Here is a 27,091-nt window from a genome sequence, read left to right as displayed (position 1 = left end):
AAAACAATGTAAGGACAGGCAAGAGGCTGGTTCCCCTGAAATGATGTTGAGCAGATGAAAGATATAGAAGTAATTCATTGTGATATTCATCATTACATTCGGCACCCGAGGGGTCCAGCCAATCCCAGTTCTTGTCAAACATGTAATTCATACAAAAAAGTACAACACTTCTGAAACATCAATTCATATTCATTTGAGATTCATGGAATCTTTCCCCCCAGCATTTACAACTATCCTATATAAATCATTTATACGGAAATGCTGACTGCAAAAGGGAGAACCAGAATTTGCACTGATATATGATACAGAAAAGGCCCCTCCATAAATATCAATAATACACTCTGTACAAATCCACTCTTTTACAGTCAGCAAGGTGTAGGTGAGACTCATGCAGGTGTCAGATTTCATGTGGAACGTCAGCCAATGAGACATTCACATCACGGCCCTGTCAAACATACACAGGGGTTAAGACAGCCAGGAAGTTCCCATTCTGCCAGGAAGGTTGACAAAGGAGCTCATATGATAATAGAGACAGTCATAAGCGCATGTGAACGATACCTCCAGCAGAGGACTACAATTTGGTGAGTGACTTTTTTCTTCACTGCTTCTAAAAGCACAGCAGGAGTGGATGTCTCCAAAGTAAGGAGGACTTTTCATTTCTCTTTAATAAAATATTTAGGCTACCTGAGGAATTTAAAAAGCGGTATCTCTTGAATTAAAACAGTATATTTTCATACATTTCTATGGTAGGCAGTACAGAGTAAATGCTACAAGAATAATAAATGTCTGGCAGCATGTTTACAGGCTACTGCAAATTCATTTGTGGCTACTTTGCAGAAACCTGCAGGTGCTCAAAGCACTGCTAGAGATTGCATCACATGCAAGGATATATATTAAAGTTTAATCAGGCAAAATTAAGGCTCAAGTGAAGAAGTCTTTGTTCACAGAGTTAAAATTAGTTGGATGTCACACTGCTGACAGTCATCAATTAAGGCAACTGTAAACTGTGACTGTAAACAGGACATGTTGCCACTTGCTTTCTGTGTCCAAACAATTGTATCAAACATGCAGGTCAGGATCAGTTTACTAGTCTAGATTTTAACTAGTGTTTTGCATATTGCATGAATTCAAGGTTGACTTTTCTGTCAAAGATTGATAAAGTATCTAGTAAAAACAGGAACATGGGGAACTTCTCTCATGTCTACAAAATAGGAACAATTGCATCCTCTTTTAAAGAATCAATATTTAAAATTCCCTGTATATGTTTCCATTGGACATGGTGGCGCAACTCTGAAACGTCTGTGTATGTGTGGTTGGGATGCGTTAAACTGCTCGACTTAAAACTGTTGACTTGCCATCACATGTAGATTTTAACACTTGTTATCATGAAAATCACGAGACACTGTCAGAAGTGTGTGTGAGAAACGCATTTAAAACTCTGTTTGCCACACGCACATGCGCCTAATACAGATATGCATTTTGTTATGAATAGCATGTATATTGTTATTATCATCATTTAATATTATGCATGTATCCTCCAGGAGGAATTTTAGAAATGACGCGTGATACCCTGGTCTGCACTCGGTTTTTTGGTTTCCAAATGTTTGATGCATGAAACTCACATGTCGACTGTCTTTCACTTATTAGTGCAAATAATTTACATTACCGTGGCACATTAAAAGCTTTTATGGTTTCATTCCGCTGCTAAACATTACTTCCCCACATAAGATTCACTTTTATGTTCTGCTGCTGCAGTGAAGTGAAACTCGTGCACACGTGAGCACCAATCTGCAGCTAACTTTGGCGTAACAAAGGCAACCACTCATTGGCCTGTTATTTCAAATCGGATAATTAAATTGGTTGACACTTAGAGATTTAACCACTTTGAAACTTCAATTTTTCATTAATAAGCATCATTATTATCGACAATATTTTGTGGAGAACTGAGACACTGAAAGATTGCTCATATTTAAATTATAATGGAAATATTCCGTTTTGGGGCGCCTTGTACAAAACATACCAAAATACATTACATTGCAATGCATTTACAAATTAATGTGTACATGGTGATGCATAAATATCTATGAATTCACGCAAGCCGTCGATTGTCTTTTCAGCACAAAATGCTGAGCAAGCAATTGTAGCCTGTTTAAGGCTATTCCATATAGTTATATAGATCTATTCAAACACAAAATTAATCAAGGATAATTACTTTAACCTTTGACATTTCTGTTTTTACATCAATAAAACGGTCAAAAACAAGCAGCTTTATATCATTGCAGCATAAGTACCAGAAGACATGGTGTGCTTTTGAATATAGTCTTTGAAAATGCAAGAACTTGTAGTCAAAAGAGTTGAGAACCACTGGTGTAGTTTTGTTACACATGTAAGATGACGTACATAGCGTAGATCTCACCAAATGATTCTGCTGCTCTCAGAGCTCAGCTTCAGTCAGATCAGCTTCCTGTCCTATTCAGTGCGGCAGAGGCCAAGGAAGTGGTGAGTCTGTAATTAAACTTTGTTCTATTATAAATATTTTATGCCCGTGCAGAAGGCTTTATAGTAGTTGCAGTGTTTCATTGGCTGTTGGATGTTTCACTAGCCATGTTTATTTGCAGTTGTAGTGAAAGCCATATGGTCAGTGCAGATATTGAATGGGGGGGCAAAAAAAAAAAACTCAAGTGCTGTAGATGTTTTCCCCTCCAATGTGAAGACAGGTTTTTGGTACAAAACAAACTTTGTCAGGTACTTTTTCCAGGTTAAATAAAACATTCATATTATTATTCCTACCATTACTATCGATGTCACTGTTAGTTTCACCATTGCAGTTACTGCTTTCACAAGTACTAGTACTAAGGCAACTATAATGCTTAAAGGAGTTTTCTGTCTCAAAATCTCTTCTGAAACAGTAACAGATTCATTCTCAAAATATGCTAGTTTATTTTTGTAAATGCAACAGTGTGTGTCTGTAAAGCAAGGCTACCTGTGGTCTAACAGAGCTTGGTTTGGAGGAAAACCTGGTATGCAGACTTGGTTCTTGACTTTTTCTCTAAAGTTGACCAGAATGTTGTATGACTGTTTGCACAGTCATGTTAGCTTTCAGATACTGAAGGAAGATTGTGCAATATGTTTGTCTTGACTGCACTTAAGAAGATTGTATCACACTTTATGCTTGTGAATGTTAAGTTTTTTGTGTTCCGTTCAGTTTCAACAGACGACCTAAATGACGTCACACTTTCAGAGAATGTCAAACCACTACTCGTCAGACATGAGGTTTCGTTTGAAGTGCTGAATTATTCAGTAAATTTCCCTTCTACCAGCACCCCATAGTTTATTTCTAGTTACTTGGATACTTTTGGGGGGTTTTTGGGTGTTTGCGTATCTTGTCTCTTGTTTTTACTAAGACCTCCGTCAGCAAATACTGTGTAACACAAACCTTATGTAATCATATTCGTATCCCTATTATATGAGCTCCATGTGGTTGGCTGCTGCGGATAAATTTGCGTCTGAGGATGTGTTTTTTGTGCTGCTTTATTCTGTTACCCTTTGATGAATGTTTGATGTCCCTACTATTGTACTTTAGATCCTGTCTATCATCATTGCTGTTGTTTTGTATCATGTCAACCCTGTCAAAGCTCAAAAAAGATAAATAAATAAACGAATAGTTGGTCCCAAACTAAACAATTCTGCTAACATTTACCCTTATGCCATTCTAACTTTCGTTCTTCTGTGAAATGCAAAAAGAAAAATGCTTTGAATAATGTGCTGGTCATTCTTTTCCATGCAATTGCCATGAATGGGGACTATATGATTGTTATATGACTTTAGAAAACTATTAGAAGTACTACTTTTATGGCATTTTTATGGTGGTCTGGACTTTTTCAGTTTTCAGTGTAGAACAAACTGAACTCTGTCTGAACTCAGAGAGAAAAAAAAAAAAAGTAAAACCAGTTAGGGTTAGTATTTGTATTTTGTGGTAAATTTGGGCTTTAAATCTAATTCAAACTGTCCGAATACCATCTTACACCTAATATTTTCTCTTGTAAGGTGTTATTTTGATCAGCATTTATTGAATGTGTCTCGCTCATAGACCATTTAAAGGAAATGCAACCAAGGATTTCAAACCTCCTGTTTTTCAGCTTCTGTCTCAAGCAATCACACCTGTGAAAGATTTGTTTGTGTGTCTTATATAAACTGTTTTTACTATCCCATATGTCTTTCACTTTCAGTTCAGACCAAATTTAAACATTTACCAAAACCATGTCTATTAACTTTAGTTACGTATCTGTGGCATTGAGGTTTTTGGTTCACACAAGGTGTTGGCAGTGAGGAACTGTAGATCAAAAGACACTTGTCTATGTTTAGATACATAACAGGTCACATTAAGCCAGATGTGAAAGTGTGAAATAAAGAAAAGAGCTGGCAGAACAAGTATTCACACTTTGGGAACTGGAATATAATGGGGAACAAATCAACAATATGTTCAGTTAAAAAACACTTCTTCACACAGGGCCATGTGGGTTTGGATTTTGTTTTCCCTTCATAAAAAAAACCCTTCATTTAAAAACTGCATGTTGTGTTTACTTGTGTTATCGTTGATTAATATTTAAATTTGTTTGATGATCTGAAACATTAAAGTGTGACAAACATGCAAAAAAATAAAAAAATAAAGAAGGGGGCCAACACTTTTTTCACACCACTGCTTATTGTTTTAGCAAACTTAAATTTGTTGTGGTCCATTCTAGTATGTAACACCCACTTTTCACAACCCAATCAATTCCTTGCAAATCAAATTATGCCCCATTTTCCTCCTTAAATATACCGTTTTCCTAATAATCAGGGGCAGACTTAACCAGAGGGCCCCATCTGATATTGGAAAAACATATTCCAGTGTGTATTTGTGTTATGGAGAGCCTCAAATGTTCACTCACCGCTCAAAAGAGTTTTTGTCAGAAGCTGAGTTCTGCAAGCTCGTGAATTATAACAACATGTAGATATGATGTAAATAAGATACTCAAAAGTGAAAGTGACGTGACATACGGCCAAGTATGGTGACCCATACTCGGAATTTGTGCTCTGCATTTAACCCATCCAAAGTGCACACACACAGCAGTGAACACACACCCGGAGCAGTCACCAGCCTTATGCTGTGGAGCCCGGGGAGCAGTTGGGGGTTCAGTGCCTTGCTCAAGGGCACCTCAGTCATGGTATTGAGGCTGTACATTCACTCCCCCCACCTACAATTCCTGCCAGACCTGACACTCGAACTCACAACCTTTGGATTACGAGTCCGACTCTCTAACCATTAGGCCACAACTTCCCCATATTCATTGTGCAGCGCAGACAGCTTCTTTGTTCAACGGAACATCATGAGATCATGATTAACTGAAGTGAATGATCTGGAATGACAGCTTTTTGTGATTATAGAGGTAGCACTCTTTACACACTTTCTAGGCTGTAGGCCTCTTATAATGTCTGACTGTCTCACAACGGATATATTAACCTCAGAGAAGAAAGAGTGTTTCACGTCATTTGTCTTGATGTTTCAAAATGACTCGCTTGTGTGCTTTTCCTAGGCACTCCGACGTGAACTGCCGCACACTCATATAGTATATATGCACGAATGCAATGACTTGAGATTTTCTCTTAATAATAGATTACATTTTCTATTTGTTTCTCAGCAAACCCTACCATATACCTTAAGAACACTTGGGATTTGGAATGAGTAGGTATAATACGAGAGAGATAGAGAGAGAGAGAGAGAGAGAGAGAGGGAGAGCAAAATAAGGATTAGGCGTTAAAGATATACAATACTCTAGTTATTGTGTTGGGGCCCCATACCTGAAATTTGCTTAGGGCCCCCAAATCACTAATTTGGCCCCTGTCAACAATACACCATGTTATGAAAGTAAAATTGGTTGTAAATTGTTCAATTGTATTTATGCATGTCGTTCAGCCCATATCAACCAATTCTACCCTGAACCTGTGTTGCTAATTTTAAAGCTACAGTGTCTTTTTTTTTTTTTTTTTTTATCTCCAGTACTTTTTCAGGCTGATTTTCCAGTGCTATCAGCATTAACATACTGAAGAAAACAAAACAGAACAAAAACTCACAGTGCCTAAACATTCAAAAAATTCTAGGCAGGTAAATCATAATAATCAAAACAAGTAAACAGTCGAAAAATGCCCGCACACTATAAAGGAAGACAGACAATCAGGCACTAAAGGTGGTCATTCCATGACCAAAATGTTTGCCGTCTCTTAGTAAAGCTATGTTTAGTTCACATTTGTATTTTTTTCACCTTTATAGTGCGGGGGCCTTTTTGGCAACTTTTCGCAAACATTGACATACCACCATTGGCTTAACCAATCTACTGTCTGAACAATGTAAGGCACAGAAATCCCACACTGTAAGACTAAGCAAAAGCAAAATGAAAAAAAACCCTGTTTACTGAGTGTTGATTTATGATTTTATGAGGTATATAAGTGGTTTTTCATGGGTGGCTTTGCTGCAGGCTCATGTCGGGCCTCTTTTTCAGGACTGCACGTATTAATGATAGAGCACAAATTAGGTGGAGGCAAAACAAGTGCAAAACTGGAGAATAGTCCAAATTCAATTTGAATTCAAATACACACAAATATATTAGCCAATTGTTCAGCAACACAAGCTTTAGGAGGACTGTCAACTCACAGGCGTTGGACTGCACTGATAAATATTTTCAAATTGGTTCAGCTTATTATTTCGCTGAGGCAGCCGGGTGCACTAAATTGGAATTTAGGCAGAGGGTAGGAGGGGGTTTCAGATGGCTGTAGGTTACTGTTGATGGGAGATTTGCTGTCACATTTTTACAAGCTTGGATTGTGCTTGCTCCGACAACCAGTCCCACATCTTCTGATTAACAGCTTAATTGAGAGAATCTCTCTTGCCGTGACGACCTGAATTGAGCGTGGAAATTCCAAATTGCGAGACGAGTTAAGCCACCACAATATCTCTCTTTATGGAGAGTCTGTTTTCTTTTTTTCCACAGATACCGTAGTCCCTTATGGATGAGTTTGCCAAGACAACCTATCATTAAGACAGACATACTGGTATCACTACCATGATGCTTCTTTCATTTATTAACAGTTTTTGACACATTTAAGACATGTAAGACACAGATGAAGACATGACAGCGCAATTAAAACTAAGTGTTCCAGGCTGCTTTCAGCTGCTGTTACTATAATATGATAATTTGCTAATTAGACTAACAAATATCGACTTACCAGGGTCAAAGCAAACTCTCCTTTCTGCTCAGCACAGTTCCAAGTACTCACAGGTTGTTCTACAAACGAAGCTCATTTGACAGCGTCAAAAGCATTACTCATTCTCTTATTTGTACTGACGTTGTCATGACCTGTCCCTCATGCTAATCCACCACTTAAGCCTATTTCTGTAGTGCTTCATAAAACTCACAACTAGTAATTTTCCCACCTGCTATTTGAAAATTAGCAACGGAATTCCATTCCAAGTCGGAACGCCTGAGTAAGAAGCGGAATAAAATGACAGCATCGAACTGGCATGGCACTAAATTGCAATTATTAAAAAAATATACTTATCTTTTACTGAATTGTTTTTTAATTATTTTTATATAAATACAGATTATTTCTGAGAATACATTACATTTATAAATAATGCTATGCATTTGTATTACGTTAAACGAATGTGAGCTTTTTTGCCAACTTGTGGTGCGTTCATATCGTGACTCGTGATTAACTGAAACAAACTGACTTTGGAATTTGTAAATTTAGCACGAGTATTCCGCGTTGAACCCGGCACAACTAACGACCAGTGCTACATCACTGTTTTTAATGTCTGAGTTACATAAACAGCTCTCTCCCTCTCTTATAGTCAAATCAAAGTTGATTCATTCCAGTGAACCAGTTCATCCTAAACGGCACTTTCATATGTTGCGTTATAAAGCCCGGTGCAGAATTCGGTACCGCAATACCGCATACTACTACTCTTAATTTTTATCCGAATTAAGAGGTCTCCTTTCATATTGGAATGTCTGATTCATTCAAGTGAATTGATTCAGTTCATATTAATTAATGATTCACTGATTCAAATTTCTGTGCTACTTCTTTTGAGTTGTTTGTGTAATTGGACATGTTTTTGTTGTTCTAATTTTTTACCTTTATTCTAAATTGTATCTAGGCCTATTTGGGATTGTTGATTCATTCAAAAACATTCACTGTGCCAGCAAAAAATTACAGATTAAATTATAAATAGGCCTATTTTTAGCTTTAGTCTTTGCATAAGAAAACTGTCCAAAGTGGACTTCCAGTTGGGGTAGTATAATGTGAATGGAGAAAGCAGGTGTATAATGTCCCAGTGTCACTTCCCTGTGTGGAGTTCCCAGTTATTGTGGCATCATAACAGCAATTAACAACAGGAAGTGGAAGCCCAACACAATGGGCACCAACAACAATATCTGGATGAAGAGCAGGGTCTTGTGAGATGGATATGCAGGTCACAGAGGAGGAATTTGGAGCTTGGGCACCATAGCACTCATTTGACTGTATGGCAAAAGCCTTTGCTATATTTAACCATTGGAGGACTCAGGAAAAGGTCATTCCTGGGCTAGTTCCCATTTCCTAGTCCGAAGTGGGAACAAGAATAAATACATGTAATTGTTAAGAGCAACGGCCAGCGGAAGCTGAGTTCAGCCAGCTGTGTGTGTCAAACATCTGCCTTGATAATGAAGACAACAAGACCTTCTGGGAAAGATGCCGTGTGGAAGGGAAATCTTGAAAACATAATAGGTAGAAGAGGAACATAGAGGAGGAAAGTTCCTCCATGTGTATTTCTGCTTTAGTTGTATTGATTAAAGTCATTTGGCTGCTTGTCAGATGCTTTCACAATGAAGGCTGTTAAATCACTAAGGTGTGAGGTACACAAATCACACATAAGTCTGAAATGAATCGCTTCTTATTGTTACAGGAAATTAGGGGGCATTTCTATTACAAATTTCTATTTAAATGCCACACAACATCTGCTTGCTTCCAAGCTGGAAGGGTTTAATAATTTAAGTTTAAGATTGCATAAAATGACCTGACAAATATTTGACAAGTGAAAAACTTATGGAAACTTATAATACAAATCAGAATTATGACTTTCTCGCAATTCAAAGATTCCATCTCCCAATTCTCACTTTTTTTTCTCTGAATTTTGAGTTTACATCTGACAATTCTGGCTTTTCCCACTGAATTCTGTTTACATTTAGCAATTCTGACTTTTTTGCTTTGAATTCTGTGTTTACATCTTGGAATTTTGGAAGTCTGAGATTCCATCTCACAATTCTGACTTTTTTATCTGAGAGTTTATATCTCAGAATTGTGACATTTTTTTTAGAATTCTGAGATGGCAAGTTTATATTTCGTTAATATCTTGTTTTTTTTCCGCTTTTGCTATATAAAAAAATATTTTTTTATTGCACAATTCTGACATCTCTCAGAAATGCGAGTTTACATCTACAAATTCTGCATTTATATATTGCAATTCTGTGTTTATATCTCACAATACTGAAAAAAAAAAAACAGAATTGTGAGATATAAACACAGAATTGAAAGACAACAGTTGCACAGGAACTTATTGAGGAAGTTAACTTGGGATTGATATCACAGCCTGGCAAAGGTATGATTAGGTACTTGCAATATTCAAGAGAGCATTTTATTGCAGAGAAACTTGCATACACCCCTGCAATATCAGTATTTTGGTTAATTTTCATTTTAAAAAGTACATTTTAAATGCATTTATTTTGTCCAGTTTATTTGGACTCTTAGGGGAACATGGTCTTGAGGCTAAACGACGCTAAATAAAGCCACTAAATTCTCAAGGTTATGATTTCAAGGGAGCAAAATTGATGAATACCCACACTGTTCAGGAATTTACTGTTATGGGAAAATAAACTTAGCATGCTTAGCATGACTAGCCTGCATGGTCCGCAAAGGAGCTCATGGCACTCAGCATAAGTTTCCTGTCGAGTGTGCTTGTTCACGTGCTTTGGTAAACAAACAAATCAAACAAAAAGTTGAATTCACAAGTGCACACCAGACCACAGACCTGAAACCATGAACCATCAGTCTGCCCACAGTAAATCCATGATGAGATAAGCACTAAAGTCTTCTGATGAATTTATAATATTTAGCCTGGCTAACCACAGTTCAGTTTCATACTTGACTGATTATATTTCTAGTTATTTATTAACTCTGACATACATCTTCAACTATGGCAAGGAATGGTGTAATAGATTATTGTGATCCATTTGAGATTAGAGAGATAAAGCAGTTCTTCCATGTGAATTTATCTAGGTTACACTAGGCCAGGTTCACAGGGTTGACTATGTATCAAAACTCCTGAGAAATCTAGGTCTAGCGTTCTAATGTGTAGATTAATTTTTTTCTCCTTATCTTTTTTCCTAGAATAAGAAGATGCTGCGTTTACTCATTCTGTTTTTGATTCTTCGAGGTGCTGGTAAGTTCATTCTATCTAGGCTTACATTATTCTGTCATACTTTGATCAAAAGTTCTCCGTCCTATTCAGATGTTTATTTTTGTACTCAATCCATCTTTTTCTTCTCATGTCTGTCTAAAGTATCTGTATCGGTGACAGGCTTGCGAAACAATCCTCCTGTTACTCGCCATTTAGCAGATGCTTTTCATCCAATGTGCCTTGAACGCTCTCAAAGTTTTGCTAACACTAGAGATTTCATCAAATGATGTCAGTTCTCTATCTGCCACTTAGATATGTGACAAATTAAATGCTATATATATATATATATATATATATATATATATATATATATATATATATATACACACACATGTTAATATAGTAATTTCACAATGGAGTTGTTTTACCTTCACTATCTGGCAGTTGAATAACCTCTGAAGATATGTATTTGTAACCCTTATAAAAATGTTCATGTGACCTCTAACTATATTTATTTATTCAAATCAACAGCTGCAACATCAGAGGACACAGAAGGAAATTCTTCAGGAGATAACATCAGTATGACATCTCTCATGTTTTCTGACAATCTGAATGAATCTCATCTTGTCATGCCCTGGTCATAATTCAAATAATAACCCCCCTAAGGTTAACAGAACAGAACAAAGCAGATATCATTAATGTACTTAATGATATTTAAGTGTAACACACTACTCAAGATAAAGGAGTCTGACTCAAAAAGGAATATCAGAAAGTCCTGACTGTGGCGAAAGGAGGAGCTGGGGATGGAGGAGGGTTAATTGCTCCTGAGCGAGCAAAAAGCTGCTGAATAATACTGAATAGAGCTTATATAGGAATGCCGTGATGGTGTCGTATTCCTATAGGTAGATGTAATCAGCTGAGAGTCAGCTGATGCCAGCTGGACTCACGTGACCTGCCAGAACTAACGCTATATGCTTAATTTAAAATACAGAAAAATTAAGAGTAATCCCTTACTTTACTTTTTCAAGGGAAAAGTAATCAAATTACTGTAATTGATTACTTAGTAATGCAATACACTCAACACTGCTCAAAATATATGAAAATATTTGTATAGTATATAAAATATATTGTTTATACTAAAACTATATATTATGACAGCATTTGTTGTGTTTGCCTTGATTTAAATTGATAAATAAATCAATCATATTATCAATAAATACAGAATTGTATTTTACTATAATGCAGAAAGTATATGAGAATATAATAAAAATCACTATTGAAAATAATGGGGGGAAAAGATCAGACTGTCGTAATAATTTAACAAAACTTTAAATAGGCTTATTTATTTCAAAGTAATATTTTGTTTTATTTTTGTTGAATTTTTGGGGTGAAAGTGACATGTTTTCATGACATCCAGAAAGTAACCATTGTTTGGTAAATAACTATTGCTATTTTGTAACAGTGTTATTTTGTGTCTTTAATTTTTTAATTTTCATATTCCCATTTGCCCAGGTGACGATGAGGATGGTGATGATTTAGGTAGGTATTCCTCTCCGGTTACACATGTAACATGAAGACAGGTTGTTACTGTAAGACGGGACCAGCTCATCCGCCACATTAATTCCTGAAAGCAATCAATTAGCGTCTCCCAGCAGAGAGGCGCTGATAGCCTCGGCTCAATCCGCACCACTGTCTGTCCCCTTAATGGACGTTGGCAGTCTCATTCAGCTCTCCTGTGCGAGGAGCTGTCCGTCTTCATCAGCGGAATGATTGCTCTCTGATAGAATTACTGAGCTGTTAAGGCAAGCCCTGCTCACCAGTTCTGGCCAGAGGCAGATGGGAAGGGTGGGAGGTGGGATGGAGGGAAGTAAAACTCTCCAGTATGAGCACTATCAGAATTGAGATTCATTTCCCATCTAATTTCCTAGAAAAGGCGGAAAAAAAAATGTTAGTGATTAATACAAAGAATTGGATTGAAGATTGCCTAGAGACATCAAGCTATGCCGCTCATATGGGTTCAAATCTGGCGTGCGTTGTGTCAAGTGGCATTTAAATATAGCGCTTTATACAATACAGATTTTTTAAAAGAAGCCGATTCACAGTAATAAACAGGAAAATACCAGCATTAATAATACAATAGACACAATAGTGTCATTCTTTAGCTCAGTTTAGTTCAGTGTTGATTAAGTTTAACATTGTCACTGTTGCAAAATTCATTAATTATGGATGAACTCGATTCAAATAAAGCAGCTCTACAGAAGATAATATTGTCATATGTAATAAGTTCAGCTCAAGTCAGTTCAGTGTTGATTCAGTTTAGTTCAATAATAGTGCATTAAGATTTCAATTCAGTTCAAGTCAGTTTGAGTTTTGTTAGCATACAATAGTGTCAGTGCAGTCACATTGACAATATTACTGAATATTAGATGTCCCAAACCTGTTCTCACAACTATTAAAACTATCACTGCTGGCACAGGACGTCAATATAATGTCAGGTTGACGTTGGACATGACATCGGACAGACATTGCATTTTGGTTGAGAATGAAAATCGTGTTGACATCAGTAGTTTACACCAATTTGACATTGACGTAACTTTGGATTTTGGTTACACAACATAAAACAAATATCAACATCAGCTGACGTCAGTATTGGACATCAAATTAACATTTATATTACAAGTTGAATTGACATTGAATTTTGGTCACCCAATGTCGCAACCGAAATTGAACCAAATATCAATGTCTTATGACATTGTGTGCCTGCTGGAATTATATGAAATCACTTTGAAAATCCATAGACTCTACGAATAGAAAAAAAAAAAAAAAAAAAAAAAAAACCTGACCAATGGCAGATGGGGAAACCTGTCTAAAAACAAACATTATTTTCAGCACTTCAGTTTGGTGCCCCTAGAGGAAAATATTGACAGTCATTTCAATAAAATGGGTAAAAGCCTTACAAAATCATTTCACAAAGCTATAATGGGTCCCTGTTTATTAAGAATTTTGTAACCATTGTTAATGTGATAGCAGTTCATCCATGAATATCATCCTTGTTTGCATTTTTTTTTTCAGTAAAGCAAGGGCATCGTTCATTGGATGGTAATGACATTCCTGGAACAAGTCCTGGATCAAATAAATCCACAGGAGATGATGAAGCTAATGGAGGTTGACAAAAACTTAAAACTCATCTATTTATTGATTAATTCATATTTACAACTTGGAGTTAAAGCATATGTGCACGAATTGAATGCACATCCTCCTGTTTTTATTGTTCACTTTTAGGTGGAACATTGGTCATCATCATAGCTGCCGTTAGCGTCATAGTTCTGGCCATTGGAAGTATTGTAGGTAGGTTGAATCCCAACACACTTTGCCACACTAACACAGACATTTAATAAACCACTACAGTTTGATTCTAAAGGCATGCTATTAGTTTTCACAAATAGTGTGTTTAAAAATTAATTCAATATTCTATAAGTTTAAATGAATTAATAAACATTTGTACATCTCTAATGTTGTTCATATCTAAAATGCAGTTTTACATAATTTGTTAAAAAGGTACTGTACATTCAGTGCCTATGCAAATGAGTGAAAATGTGTGTAAAGAAACACACTTTACATACAAATACCTACGTAGTTCAGGAATACTTCCTTCTAATTATACAGCAGTTATAAATTTTATGAGATACATGCTGTAAATGAATATCTAAAATGTTTGTCTTGTTGTAAATAGACAGTTTAATATGGGTGTGTACTTTACAAGAAACACAGGAGCTAAAGCTGTACGCCAAATTTCCGTCAACTCCCAACAGCTCCATTGATGGGTGTTGGATGTCCTGGTTTATTTGACCAAAAAAGCAACACAATTTTCATACAGTAGTTTTTCTTTGAGGCTATTTATTTAGTCGTAACATCTCTTTTATCTTTACAGCTATTGTCCTCTTCAGACGCTTCTTGCAAAGCCGAGAACAGGGGTAAGACTGATTTAGCTTTGCTTGCAAGCAATTTCAAATGACCTGGGCGTCAGATAAGCATATTTTTGAAAAAATGCTATTAAAGACTCAAAGCATGCTGGGTTGAATGGCAAAATCCATTTGACAGAAATTTGTGTGAGCACTCCACAAACTATTACCCATGTTGCCTGCAAATGCAGTGTGGATTTGTGCACGCCTTTGTGAATAGAGATTTGGAAATATCTAATGTACTTCACGCTCACTAATAATTCGGGAAACATTGAAGCTATTTGCACAAGCACAATTGCTTATTTATTAGTTGCTCCACATGGTCCCCTTTTTATACTGGATCTAAGAAGGATTTGGCAGTGCATTCTGGGAAAAAATTGTTTTGTCTCACCTTTAGCTTACTTGATACTTTATCTTGAGTGACACATCAGTGCTTAGGATTACAAGGTGGCTTGCACGCTCCACCCCGTCAACTTTTTGGGGAGGTCCAACCAGTCAGATGGGTAACAGTTCTCCGAATCCCTGGTAACCCACTAAACACAAGACAACGTGAGTAAGCGAGACAATCGAGGGCCGTATGCAGGAGGGATAGGCCACCATTAGCAGCGGGTTGGTACATGTGCATTGATGACTCCACTTTCCAGCCATCTGTCAAACGCCCCTCAAGCCCTGAGCTGTTAGAAACATGTCCCTGAAACAAAAAGAAAAAAGGACAGAAAACAAGCCAGGCGCTGACTAACATGAACAAGATATGACCTGCTAAACACTGAGAGAGTTTACATTGTGGGAATATGTCATGGCGGCATTTGAAAACTAAAAAGTCGGATGTAAAATAAGAAAACTGGCATCTTCCAGATCTGTTTGTCAAGATGTTTTCGAAAAAAAACAATCAGGGACAAAACTGCCTGCACCAGTTTGTATGTTTATTAGAGACAGAGAAGGAACAAGGAAGAAAACGGTGTTGCAATTCATGTTGCATTATTATTGTTCTCAGTGCAAACACAGCCACACTCCCACACCGCATGTCCTCACCTGAATCAATACATTAAACATTATGACAAATTACATGCCATTTATCTGTACATTGCATTTATTGTAACACCACAAAATGATTAATTACTTGGATCACATTCAGGCCATTTTAAAGCCTTCCTTAAAGCTTAAACGCTTGTTCACATCAAGAGCGATAACTATATCAGCGTCCACCAATGCACAAGAATGTTGTTTACCATAAATCGCATGTAATCTGCAGTTATGTCATCTGCTGCTTTAAATGCATAAACTCCTTACATTGGAGTGGATTCTCATTGGCTGTCAATGTGTTTATCGTCCATCAGCCTTTCTAAAAGGGATCAAAGTTATATAGTTTCTCAATGTCATTATTGTTATGTTATGTCAAATTAAAATGATTATTAAAACTTTATATTTAGCGTTATTGCTATTGACTTTGGTGAAAATAGATCTTGAAGTTGCTGCATCTGTAAGCCAGCATTCAGTCCCTTTTGCATTTCAAGAAACAGTTCACAAATCTTTCTTTTAAGTTAGGCTTTGTCCAAATACCCACACTTGCACTCTTTGCACTTGACCACTTGACTACTTAATTGACGTATTTCCTGTATTTGGCCAAAATCTTCAAGTGAGGATGAAGACCACAAGTGTGTGTTGAACTTTTCATTATCTGATGGGACACACTTATAGTGTTGTAAAAATGCAAGTGTTATTTTAATTTTAAATACTTTGCATTTTAAAATCAACTTCTAACTGTCTGTTCAGTAGTCCCTATAACATGACATAATTTTAATTTGTGGTGTTTGTAATTAAATGATAAAAAGCAGTTGCAAATGGCGTACAAAATAAATATCACCACTACTCATCTTTACACCAATAAAACGTAAAAACACTGTTTTTCTACCAAATGATTTGTAATATCTAATTATTATATTAATATTTAACATTGGAAAGGTTTCCATGACCTCTCGCAAGATCTCGGCAAAACGTCTCATGATTTATTTCCAGAACATGATGCATGATGGCATACACTTAGCCTCGAATAGCGCTCTGGAGCGGTATTCGAGATAGTGTGGATTTAGTATCCATTAAGGGCACTGCACTTAATGGATACTAAAGACATGCATTTTGAAGACATGGGACAGACTTGCACACTTACTTCCTGTCGCACGCATGTGCTCTCAAGTGGCCAAGACCGCAAGTGTGGGTATTTGGACAGAGCCTTAGATACCTTTAAGGAATCATCTGATATAGTTCAAAAAACCCGTCTGCATGATTCTTTCACAATTTTGGACAGGACCAATTCTTGAGTTCAGCTAGTGGTTGAAATGGGTACTGCAGTCTATATTCAAAATATTGGAGAGAATTGTTTCTCCTACCCCCTTCTCCTCAGACTCAACGTTAACGTAGGTTGCCAGATTGATGACACGCAACAGGAACGAGCACAGTTGACAGTGTAAGGTGAATTCTGAGGCTTTTTAGGTCAGGTAGAATCTGCGAACTCTGACCCTTGCTGCTTGCTGGCTTCCATGGCTGTGTTTTCCACTAACTGGCAACGCGGGTCATGAAATACTATTGGATCATTTGGCAGTGGATGTAATCACACAGACAAAAAAGAAACAAAAAAAAAACAAAAAAAAAACCAGACATTTCGACACGGAACTAGCTGTAAAATGTTTGAAGAGGCAAGTATGTAACCTTAGCATGTTTTCTAAATATCTGCAAATATACTATGACATTTTATGCTTTAGTAGAATAATAATAAAAAATACATATAACACCTTTAAATAATGAACTGAATTCGTTTTTTCTTTCATACAAAGCTATTGTGTCACCTATGATAGAGCAAATTAGTGTACTTTTATTATGTCTTTAAGTGCATTTTTGAAGCTTAAAAACTCCAGTCCCTATTCATTGTACATGTAATAAAAAGTCTAAGCGTTTCGGAACAGCATCAGGGAGAGTAAATGATGACACAATTAAATTTTTTTAGGTGACCTGTCCCTTTAAGGTGACAAAATCAATGTGGTTAAAAGATAAAAATGCTTGTTTTCTTTCTGTAGCGAAAAGGAAAGAGCTGTATTGTTCTCACTCACGTCCTGTCCCCCACATTGTGGCCTATCGCTGTCGTCTTGATAGGTTGTGTAACTGAATTTGGCTGCTATGCTTACCTGTTTTGCACAGTAATCAGTTTCAGTGAGTTGCTGAGTATAGTGATATGTGAGAGACGGTTGGGAGGGAACGGAGTTTGTCTGACACCTGCCTCCACACAGCAAGCTTAAAGATCCTCTGTTTTCTCTCTTTCTCTCTCACTCTCGCTTTCTTTATTGAGGTTAAATTCTTCTGCAGGATTACAGGTTACCTCAGGGGAATGCAGTTAGCTGAGCCATGGCTTTTTTTTTCGGTGTTGAGTGATAGGGTGGCTGAAAGGGGCTTAATCACACAGCAACCACAGGCTCTGTGGATCAACACTGAACCTTTCTGAGCATGTTCACAGAAAGCACACTCAATACAAAATGATAAAAGCCCCCCGAAATGCCTTGCGGGGCAAAAATTTTGCCATATAGTTCATAAAGACAGGCAAACTGTGAACAAATTCATCACTGAGGCAAAAATTAAACAGCATTTACCTGAGGAAAGCAAATATTCGTACATGTGTTTGAACAGCATGAATATGTCACAAAGAGCTCCATTCATCTTTCTCCTCAACTAAAAACTGAATGTCCCTTTATTCAATGCGCAAGCTCCTCTCACATGTATGTATTTATATTGCCTTAAGTACAATGTGACCCATAGCTGACCCTATTCTTTACAGATATCAGCCTGGCTGTGTAAATTCATCAAGCCAATGTTGGTGCTACTGCTATACTTTCTGTCTTAAGACATTGAATAGGTCTTGTTGATGTTTGGTGTGTCTGAAACATGTCGAAATGGGTCACGTCATCAGGGATCACATTTTTGTTAATCTTTTGAGATAACACTTAATTGTACGATGGAAACTGTCCACAGTTCAAAAAGACCACTACTGATGTTTGGAACTCTTCTGATATCTTACTTGCTTTTGCAACATAACTAACATTATATAAATGTAAAAATATAAATCCGTAAAAATTATATATCTTTCTGGAATTATCGATTCTGATTGGTCAGTCGAAAAATTAAATGGTCTGGTTTGTACTAATAAGAGTCAACCAATGCCCGCCCACTTTTTCAGTGGCTTGGGTTCCACTTTGGCTGCAGTAATATTACTGTAATATTGTTGAGGTGTTTTTTAAAGAGTTATAAACCACAAACCAAGCTACAAGGTGAATCACAACATTAGTAACAAAAAGTATTTGAAAATAAGACAAAAAGATAAAGGTACAAGACTGTGTACTTAACGATTATAGTGATGAAAAGAACTACAATCCCATAAAGCTTTGCAAATTATGTTATCTAATTAGAAAATTACAGATAGTTATAAAAATGTTGACACGTAGAAACAAAGTTTATTGCAAAATATGCATATTATGCATACAAATATATTATGGATGCACAATATTGGATTTTTGCCGATATCCGATATATTTCCTTTTGTTTGGAAACAACACCAAGTCTCTCCTGTGCAGAAATAAGCAAAATATTTTTAACTTTGGTTAGTGTTTAACCAGAATTTATTTGTTAGAATTAAATAAAAAAATAACCCTAACATTTTATTTTAAGATTTAACATTTGTCTAAAGGAAGAGTTGTAAAAATTCTGAAAGTCTTTTAGAGCTTATGATTTGTTTAAAAAATAAAACATATTACACATTAATTAATAAATCAGTATATATAAAATTATTTAATTTACAAGTGTCATGTTTTTTTTGTTGTTTTTTTTCATGTAAGCTATAGCTTCTGACCATTAAATCAAAACATATTCATTATTTTATGACATCAATTACTGCTTTATTTAATCGGAAACACAGTCTAAATGTTATTTTTGTAGGCTATTTTACTTTTAATTTAATTAGAAGTAGGCCAACAGTGCCCCCTACAGATTAAAACTCCTTACCGAATGGGCGTTTGGACCCGGGGGAGGCTGTCACTGCTACTGCCACTGCACGTGCTATGCTGCAATCCAAAACAGTCGGTCAATCTAATCGTCATTCCGACAAAACTTTGCTTCAAGAATGAGCCACACTGCTGACCTGATCTAATCAATGGCACACCCTGAGCACATGTGAGTTAATGTATTCCTCTTATCGGCAAGACATATTGGCATAATTTTTCATATCTGGCCGATGCCGATATTTACATTTAAAGCCATTATCAGCCGATTCCGATATCAGTTCGATAATATCGTGCATCCCTAAAATATATAAGTAGTTTGAAAGCATAAGGAAACTAGGAGACTAATGCTGCCTTCACGTGCTATCGGAATTATCATAAATACGAGTTTCCTAATCGAAATTGACGTGAACGTCAAGTCCTATTTACTACTGGGAAATTCGGAAAAAAATTTGATACCCGAGTTTCCGAGTTGGGCGGGTCATAGTGATGGGAAGTTCGGATCATTTTACCGACTCGGACCTTTGAGTCTCGTTCAGCAAAATGAACGAATCTTTTTTCGAGTCATTTCGTTCATTTTAGCAAAATATAATTCAAATGTTACATGTTACTTTCCAAACACATCTACTACTTATGCAAACGTTTATCACACTACAAACAATACAAAACTATGCTATAAGAAACAGAAAATATTACTTAATTGTTTACCTGCGTCTTTAGTCTATGATTAGCGCACCACCTCTTATCTGACAAGTGTTCGGGTTTGAGTCGTTCGTTCATCACGTGACAGCCCCATACGCTTAACCAATGCAGCGTGAGCCGGAAAGAGAATTGATTAGTTCGTCTATATCGAGTCTCGGGTTTGAGTCGTTCGTTCATCACGTGACAGCCCCATACGCTTAACCAATGCAGCGTGAGCCGGAAAGAAAATTGATTAGTTCGTCTATATCGAGTCTCGGGTTTGAGTCGTTCGTTCATCACGTGACAGCCCCATACGCTTAACCAATGCAGCGTGAGCCGGAAAGAAAATTGATTAGTTCGTCTATATCGAGTCTCGGGTTTGAGTCGTTCGTTCATCACGTGACAGCCCCATACACTTAACCAATGCAGCCTGAGCCGGAAAGAGAATTGATTAGTTTGTCTATCGAGTCTCGGGTTTGAGTTGTTCGTTCTTTTGTCACGTGACCACTTGCCGGATCAGTACATATCAAATAAGCTACTATAAAGTAAAACTGTATTTTTTGTATGTTATTTATATATATATTTAAGAATTATCATAAAATTATCAAAATATGTGTAATAAGCATTTTCCTAGAAATAAAAATGGTCTGTTCATTTTTTTGAATGCAAACATGCCTTAAAGCATGTTCTAAAATATAGCCACAGTGTTATTTTAAAGCTTATTTATTTTTAATTTATTTAAAAAAGGCCTAGCTTGTTGTGCTAATATATATATATATATATATATATATATATATATATATATATATATATATATATATATATAATTTTTTTTTTTTTTTTTTTAATTGTTTAAATTCATTCGGGATTAGTTATTCTCTTAGCTAGAAAGCTTTTTTTTGGCACAAAAGTGTTATTTATTTTAAAGCTTATTTATTTTATTTATTATTAAAAAAAGCCTAGCTTGTTGTGCAGTATTTTGTTTTAGTTTTTTAAGGCTCTGTGGCTTTAGTATATTTTAATTTTCTTCTATTTTTTATTTAAATAGTTTAAATTCATTTTGGAATAGTTATCTTCTTTGCTATAGCTTTTTCTGGCACAAAAATAAACAATAAAAAAACAATTCAGGAGTGTGTACAGAGTGTTAATGTCTAAAGTGTCATATGTTACAAAAGTATAGTAAGTAACACTATAGTCCAATCTAAAGGGTTAACTCAAAAGACATAAATACAACAAGGTATTGTATTTTATGAAGATTAGACTAAAAAAATAAATAAATAAAAACAAAGCATAACAAGTCAAGTCTGCTTTATTGTCAATTCTTCCACATGTACGGCGCATACATACAGAGAACTGAAATTGCGTTACTCTCAGTCCCTTGGTGCATACAGTTAACATTTAAGACACTGACAGTAGACGTTCAAATACAGATAAATACAGTTTAAACATATGTACATACAACTATACAGATATACAAATATTACAAACATTTGTAGAAAAATAAAAAAGAGATAAAGTGGCATAAGGCACATGGCAGAATAGATAAGAGTGCAGACCAGTTAAATAAAACAAAACTGTGCAGATATATGTGTAGTGCAAGAAGAGGTTAACCAACTCGTTATTATCTTTTTTTACCACATGGTGTTATGGAAAAGAACCATGTGACAGAAATTAAAAGCAATAATTTGAGACCAGAAAAGCATCACATAACTGTAAGAGTAAATAATAATACTAATAATTCTAATAATAATAATAATGACTATGCACCCGTTTGTAAGGAAGGTTGTAAATTAACTAATTTCTCTGTCCAAAACTGTCACGTCACGTGACAAAAGAACGAACGACTCAAACCCGAGACTCGATAGACGAACTAATCAATTCTCTTTCCGGCTCAGGCTGCATTGGTTAAGCGTATGGGGCTGTCACGTGATGAACGAACGACTCAAACCCGAGACTCGATAGACTAACTAATCAATTCTCTTTCCGGCTCACGCTGCATTGGTTAAGCGTATGGGGCTGTCACGTGATGAACGAACGACTCAAACCCGAGACTCGAGAGATGAACTAATCAATTCTCTTTCCGGCTCAGGCTGCATTGGATAAGCGTATGGGGCTGTCACGTGATGAACGAACGACTCAAACCCGAGACTCGATATAGAAGAACTAATCAATTCTCTTTCCGGCTCACGCTGCATTGGTTAAGCGTATGGGGCTGTCACGTGATGAACGAACGACTCAAACCCGAGAATGCTGTGCAATGCGCATGCGCGACTGAACGAATCACTCCCAGAGACGACTCGTTCTTCCCGAGTCACATTAAAGATTCGTTCAAAATGAACGAATCGTTCAAGAACGACCCATCACTAGCGGGTCATAAACTTTAAACATGGTGGAGGGGACAACCATTGCTGCTTTTAATGCTGTTCTAACAACAACTACATCCCTTTGTCTTGTTGCTAAAGTAGTGTATTTATAGGCTAGATATGAACGATCATTCGAAGCATATAGTATGTTTTATAAGCAGTGAAATAACCATGAATATGACTGAAATTACAGAATTGTCAGCAAACTGCATGTATAGTGCGGTGAATGTTTATATAATTGTCAACCAATGGGATGCTACATTTTATTCTTTCTCACATTAAAGCACTTGAATATGACAAGCTCGTAATCACGACTTCATAAGTGGGAAAAATAAACTTTCCAATAGCACGTGAAGGTAGCACAGGTTTGCGGATACTAAAGAGTTCTTTTGACATAAGTTGCTTGTTTCAGTTTTGCAGAATCAAGGGTAATGCAGTTTTTCCATCAGGAATTCTGCTGTTGAACATGATTATTTAAACAACAACAACAAAAGTATACACCATACTGTATATTAACAACCTCAAAGCTCAGAGTAAGTCTGTCTTTAAAGGCTTATTTTATGCCAAAAATTAATGGGATTTTTACTTCCGGAAACCTGTTGCACTGTATTGACCGTCATCGATAGAACAAACTGTCTCTCAGTGTCTCTCATATCACATCTCAGAGGACTTGTCTCATTGAAGTCTTGTTGTTAGGCTGATTTTGTTACTTTTTTTGTTTGTTATTCTAAATGATTTGCAGTCAACAAAAGTATTTATTTAACCTACAAAGTGAGTAATATTTGACTATTCTCATGACCCGCTCCGTTTAAAAATATAACAGCTTTCATTAAGCTTTCACTTGGTGTGCATCATTTTAAACATATGTCATTAATTCCATTATGTGTTAAATGAGGAAAAAATCCTGTTAAGGGAAAGACAGAAAAAAATGGAGCATCAAGTCTTGAAGATTTAATCAAAGTTTCCATAGTGAACTGACTGTTCTCTCTCTGTTTCTCTAGGGTCTACTCTGTTCCAGCAGAGCAAGGACAGAAAGCTGCTGTCTAACCATCAGGGCCTTTTCATTTCCTCTCTCCACTGGATCCTTTCAGGGACGTGCTGCAAGCGTGTGATTTCTCATCTGAACACATCTATATCTATAGTAGATTCTATAATGTCAGTAGACGAGAATGTGTTGCTATCACAAATTTTCTACGAACCATTTTTAAATGCACAGTATACTGTTCATGCACACATGCCATATGTTGCACTCACAGAGAATGTCCTTGGACTGTGTAGTACAGCTCATTGGAACTTTTTCCTCTCTGCCTGCAATAATTTTGTATTTAAATCAAGTTCAAACAATTTTTAAACTGCTAAAAAGTGTGTAATAATTTCCATTTTTAGGTATTCTCCTTAAAAATAAGCCATTCATAGTCATCAAAAATATAAATAAACACCGTGGCTCTGTTTATTTGAGGATACTGTTGCAACAACATTGGTTCAGCCAATGGCGTGAGTTTGGGGCGGGACTATCTAATTAACTAGCCAAAGGCAGACAGTGCCACAGAAATCATGAACTGCAGCTTTAAGCAAACATCCTCCTTATTTTCGCTCCCGGTCCTCAAATGTTAGCTGTCCCCAGTGCATTTAAAGTGACAAAATCAAGGCGGCTAAAAGATGAAGCTGGTCTCTGGCTCTCTGATTATTTGATAAAAGAGAGAAAGAAGCAGAGAGAGAAAAACGAGCAGAAAAGTGACTCTGAACATCCACTTGTCAAATGGTGAATTAATCAACCGCTTTAAATAATGATGTGGCTTTCTTTTTCCTTTCCTTCACCGTGGCCAACTCCTCTAAAGCACAGCAGATTGTAAATAGCTCTGGGATGCTGGTTAGCAGACTAATGTTTCATAGGCTATACTCCAGGCTTTAATAGGGAGACAATCCAATGGGCGGACGGAATAAAGATACAACACGCAGCCTAGCTACAATGAGGTCCAAAAGTCCATTACACACTTTAAAAACTGATTTTTGAAAAGTTGTCAATAAAGATTATTTGAGATTATTCTACTTCAAAATTTTACATTTGATTCAAAAGGGCTTTTCACATTTAAAATAGTTAACCCTGGGTCATTCTAAGCAGGTTTTCTTGTTTCACACTTCTCATAATTCACCCAGGGTTAATTAATTCTGGGTGTTGTTAATCAATATTTAACACTATACATTCCTAAACCCCAGTTAATGATCTTATTTACATATTCACAATACAGTGTCATTGATTGGACGAACGCAGCATGCGCATTGCACACCCTCATTACAGATGTAATACAGTTTTTTTTGTTCAGTGGACTACAAAGGTAAGAATAAAACAGTCTCTTTTTCACTCCAGTACATGTGTTTCGAGTCACTCTCAGACATTTTTTTCCACTCAAAGAAACGCGGAGTTTCCGTGACGATTGAAGCAAGTCAATATGAAGCACACGATTGGTGTCTATTGCTAAGCTTTCTGGCACCACAATGCGGGGTTAATACCGCAAAAGGGGTGTCAAACCAGCTTCTAAATTACAAGTGTAAAACCTACTTTTACCTGGGGTTTAAAGCGGAGTCTGTAAGGACAGTAAACTGGGGTAACGCGAGGTGTGAAAAGCCCAAATGTGTCACTTGCGGTTGTCAATTTACTAGCAGAGTGAAGAGTTTCTGAGTGAAAAAAGTATGTTTTTTTTCCAATTTAACAACATTAGAAACATTTGAAGACACATTACATTATCAGTATAATGAGATAAGTGGAAATGGATAACATTTTTAAATTTTGTAATAGTATATTTTCAGATTTTGAATCCCAGACCTTTAGTGTGGACTCAGACTTTTGGACCACAGTGTATCCAGAGCATCGTCGATTGAAACTAAGACACGATAGCGAACTGCTTATCTTCCTCTTTCTCTCTCAACTTTTTTTTTTCATTTTTTAGCTTAAAATGGAAATCAATCAAAGCCCTTTTAGCCTGAGTCTTGAGACTCAGAGCGTTTCATCTCTTTACTCTGAATTTACACAAAGACGACAGGCTAGCAAACACGTTTAACACTGCTGAGGCAAAGTTTTACTGTGCTTTCTTGTTAAAGGGACATTTTGTCATCATTTACTGACCCTAATGCTATTCCAGATCTATATGATTTACTTTCTTCTGTTGAACACAAAACAAGATTGGGGTCCAAAATCATTGAACCCAATTGCCTTTTATTGTATAGAACTGTCTGTCCACCCAGCCTGTGTATATATGTAAAACATGGGAGGGCTGCTAACCCAGATCTCTTTGTGAAAATGTTTCCATTTCCTTTCTAGCTGATTTTTCTGTTTCTTGATCACCTCCTTTTTTGAGCTTGCCGGTTTTCTATTTAAATCTAAATGAAATCCAATCTTGCATGCATCAGACAGCTTGAACTTGTTATTTTGATGCGTGTGGGTGTGTATAAAGGCATTGGTGTGTAATGTTAATCAAGATTTGCAATATAGCTATTCTGGTAAATCATTTGTTAAGTGTCCTTAGACGATAGCATTTCAGATAACTGGAATTGGAAAAACAGAAAAAAAAAACACATTTCAGCTCCTTTGAGTCATTCTGAAAGCCAGTTTGACATCATTTAGACATTTTCCTCCCACTTATTAATAGAGATTGTTTTTTTTTTAATAAACCGTTGGGTTTTATTAACTCCAACAACTTTCTCTTGGGCTTTTTGGGCAGGTTGCTTTATGCCATGTGAAGGGACTTTATACTGTAAACAAAATAAAATAAAATAAAAATATTCCCCCATTCAAGTAACTCCACAAATGAATCATGTACATCTTGTTATCATGTAAGATAACATTCGGCTCACACAGATTCAAATTTCAGTCCTGTTACCAGTTTCTCTTAGTGGTAGAAGTAAGAACGGAGTGGAAAATGCAGATGTAGATCTTTCCTCCTAAGGTCATGCTCAAAAGTCTTTGAAGGGAAAACCATAAGAGATTGTATTGTATTGCCTTTCAACAGAGGCTGTATCTGACATCAGCGCTTATTTTCTTTTATGTTATCTGTCAGCAAAAATGTATACTTAAAAATATTTTATGAAAAGTTTATGTGGTATGAAAGAGATTATCCATTTATATTTTTCTTTTATAAATGTTATCAGTAGTGTTTTTCTTTGAACTCTTTTGTAGCACAGTGTCACTGGATAAAGCAGCGTAATAAATTATGCAGTAGTCGATACTATACACCTTATTTTCAATACTCCATACATTTGAATTTCTGTGTAAATTTGACCAAGAGTTTACGACACTCCCAGTGCACAAGAACAGAGTCCGGAGCATTGGCAGTGTACAGCCTTGATTCCTCATGATAACTGTTGCTATTATTAATGGATATTTGTGATTTCTACTGAAGTTTAAAGATTAATGCCTGTTGCTATGTATATTTTGCAAGACAACCTGTCATCTATTTGTTGTATGAGACCTATTTTAAATAAATATTATTATTCTCAACAGCTGTGCTAGTATTACGTACCTGATTTGGGTGGGAATAAGTATATACTATATGCATAGTTTTACACCATGACTAGAGT

At 36.3% G+C, this 27,091-nt stretch overlaps 1 protein-coding gene across 1 annotated transcript; it reads left to right on the top strand.

Annotated features, from left to right (window-relative positions):
* Nucleotides 1-606: 606 nt before the first annotated feature.
* Nucleotides 607-27,010, top strand: LOC306854272 (uncharacterized protein). Its single transcript, XM_079392148.1, has 8 exons — nucleotides 607-639; nucleotides 10,462-10,513; nucleotides 11,003-11,050; nucleotides 11,984-12,010; nucleotides 13,544-13,636; nucleotides 13,754-13,819; nucleotides 14,403-14,445; nucleotides 23,518-27,010. Exons 2-8 carry the CDS (start codon nucleotides 10,471-10,473, stop codon nucleotides 23,561-23,563), a joined length of 366 nt encoding a protein of 121 aa, XP_079248274.1. The 5' UTR covers nucleotides 607-639; nucleotides 10,462-10,470; the 3' UTR covers nucleotides 23,564-27,010.
* The last annotated feature ends 81 nt before the right edge of the window (nucleotides 27,011-27,091 follow it).

Source organism: Barbus barbus (genome assembly GCF_936440315.1).
Source record: "Barbus barbus genome assembly, chromosome: 34".
In the NCBI taxonomy this organism is placed as follows: Eukaryota; Metazoa; Chordata; class Actinopteri; order Cypriniformes; family Cyprinidae; genus Barbus; species Barbus barbus.
The sequence above is the reverse complement of the archived record's forward strand: the minus strand, read 5'-3'. Positions and strand labels throughout refer to the sequence as shown.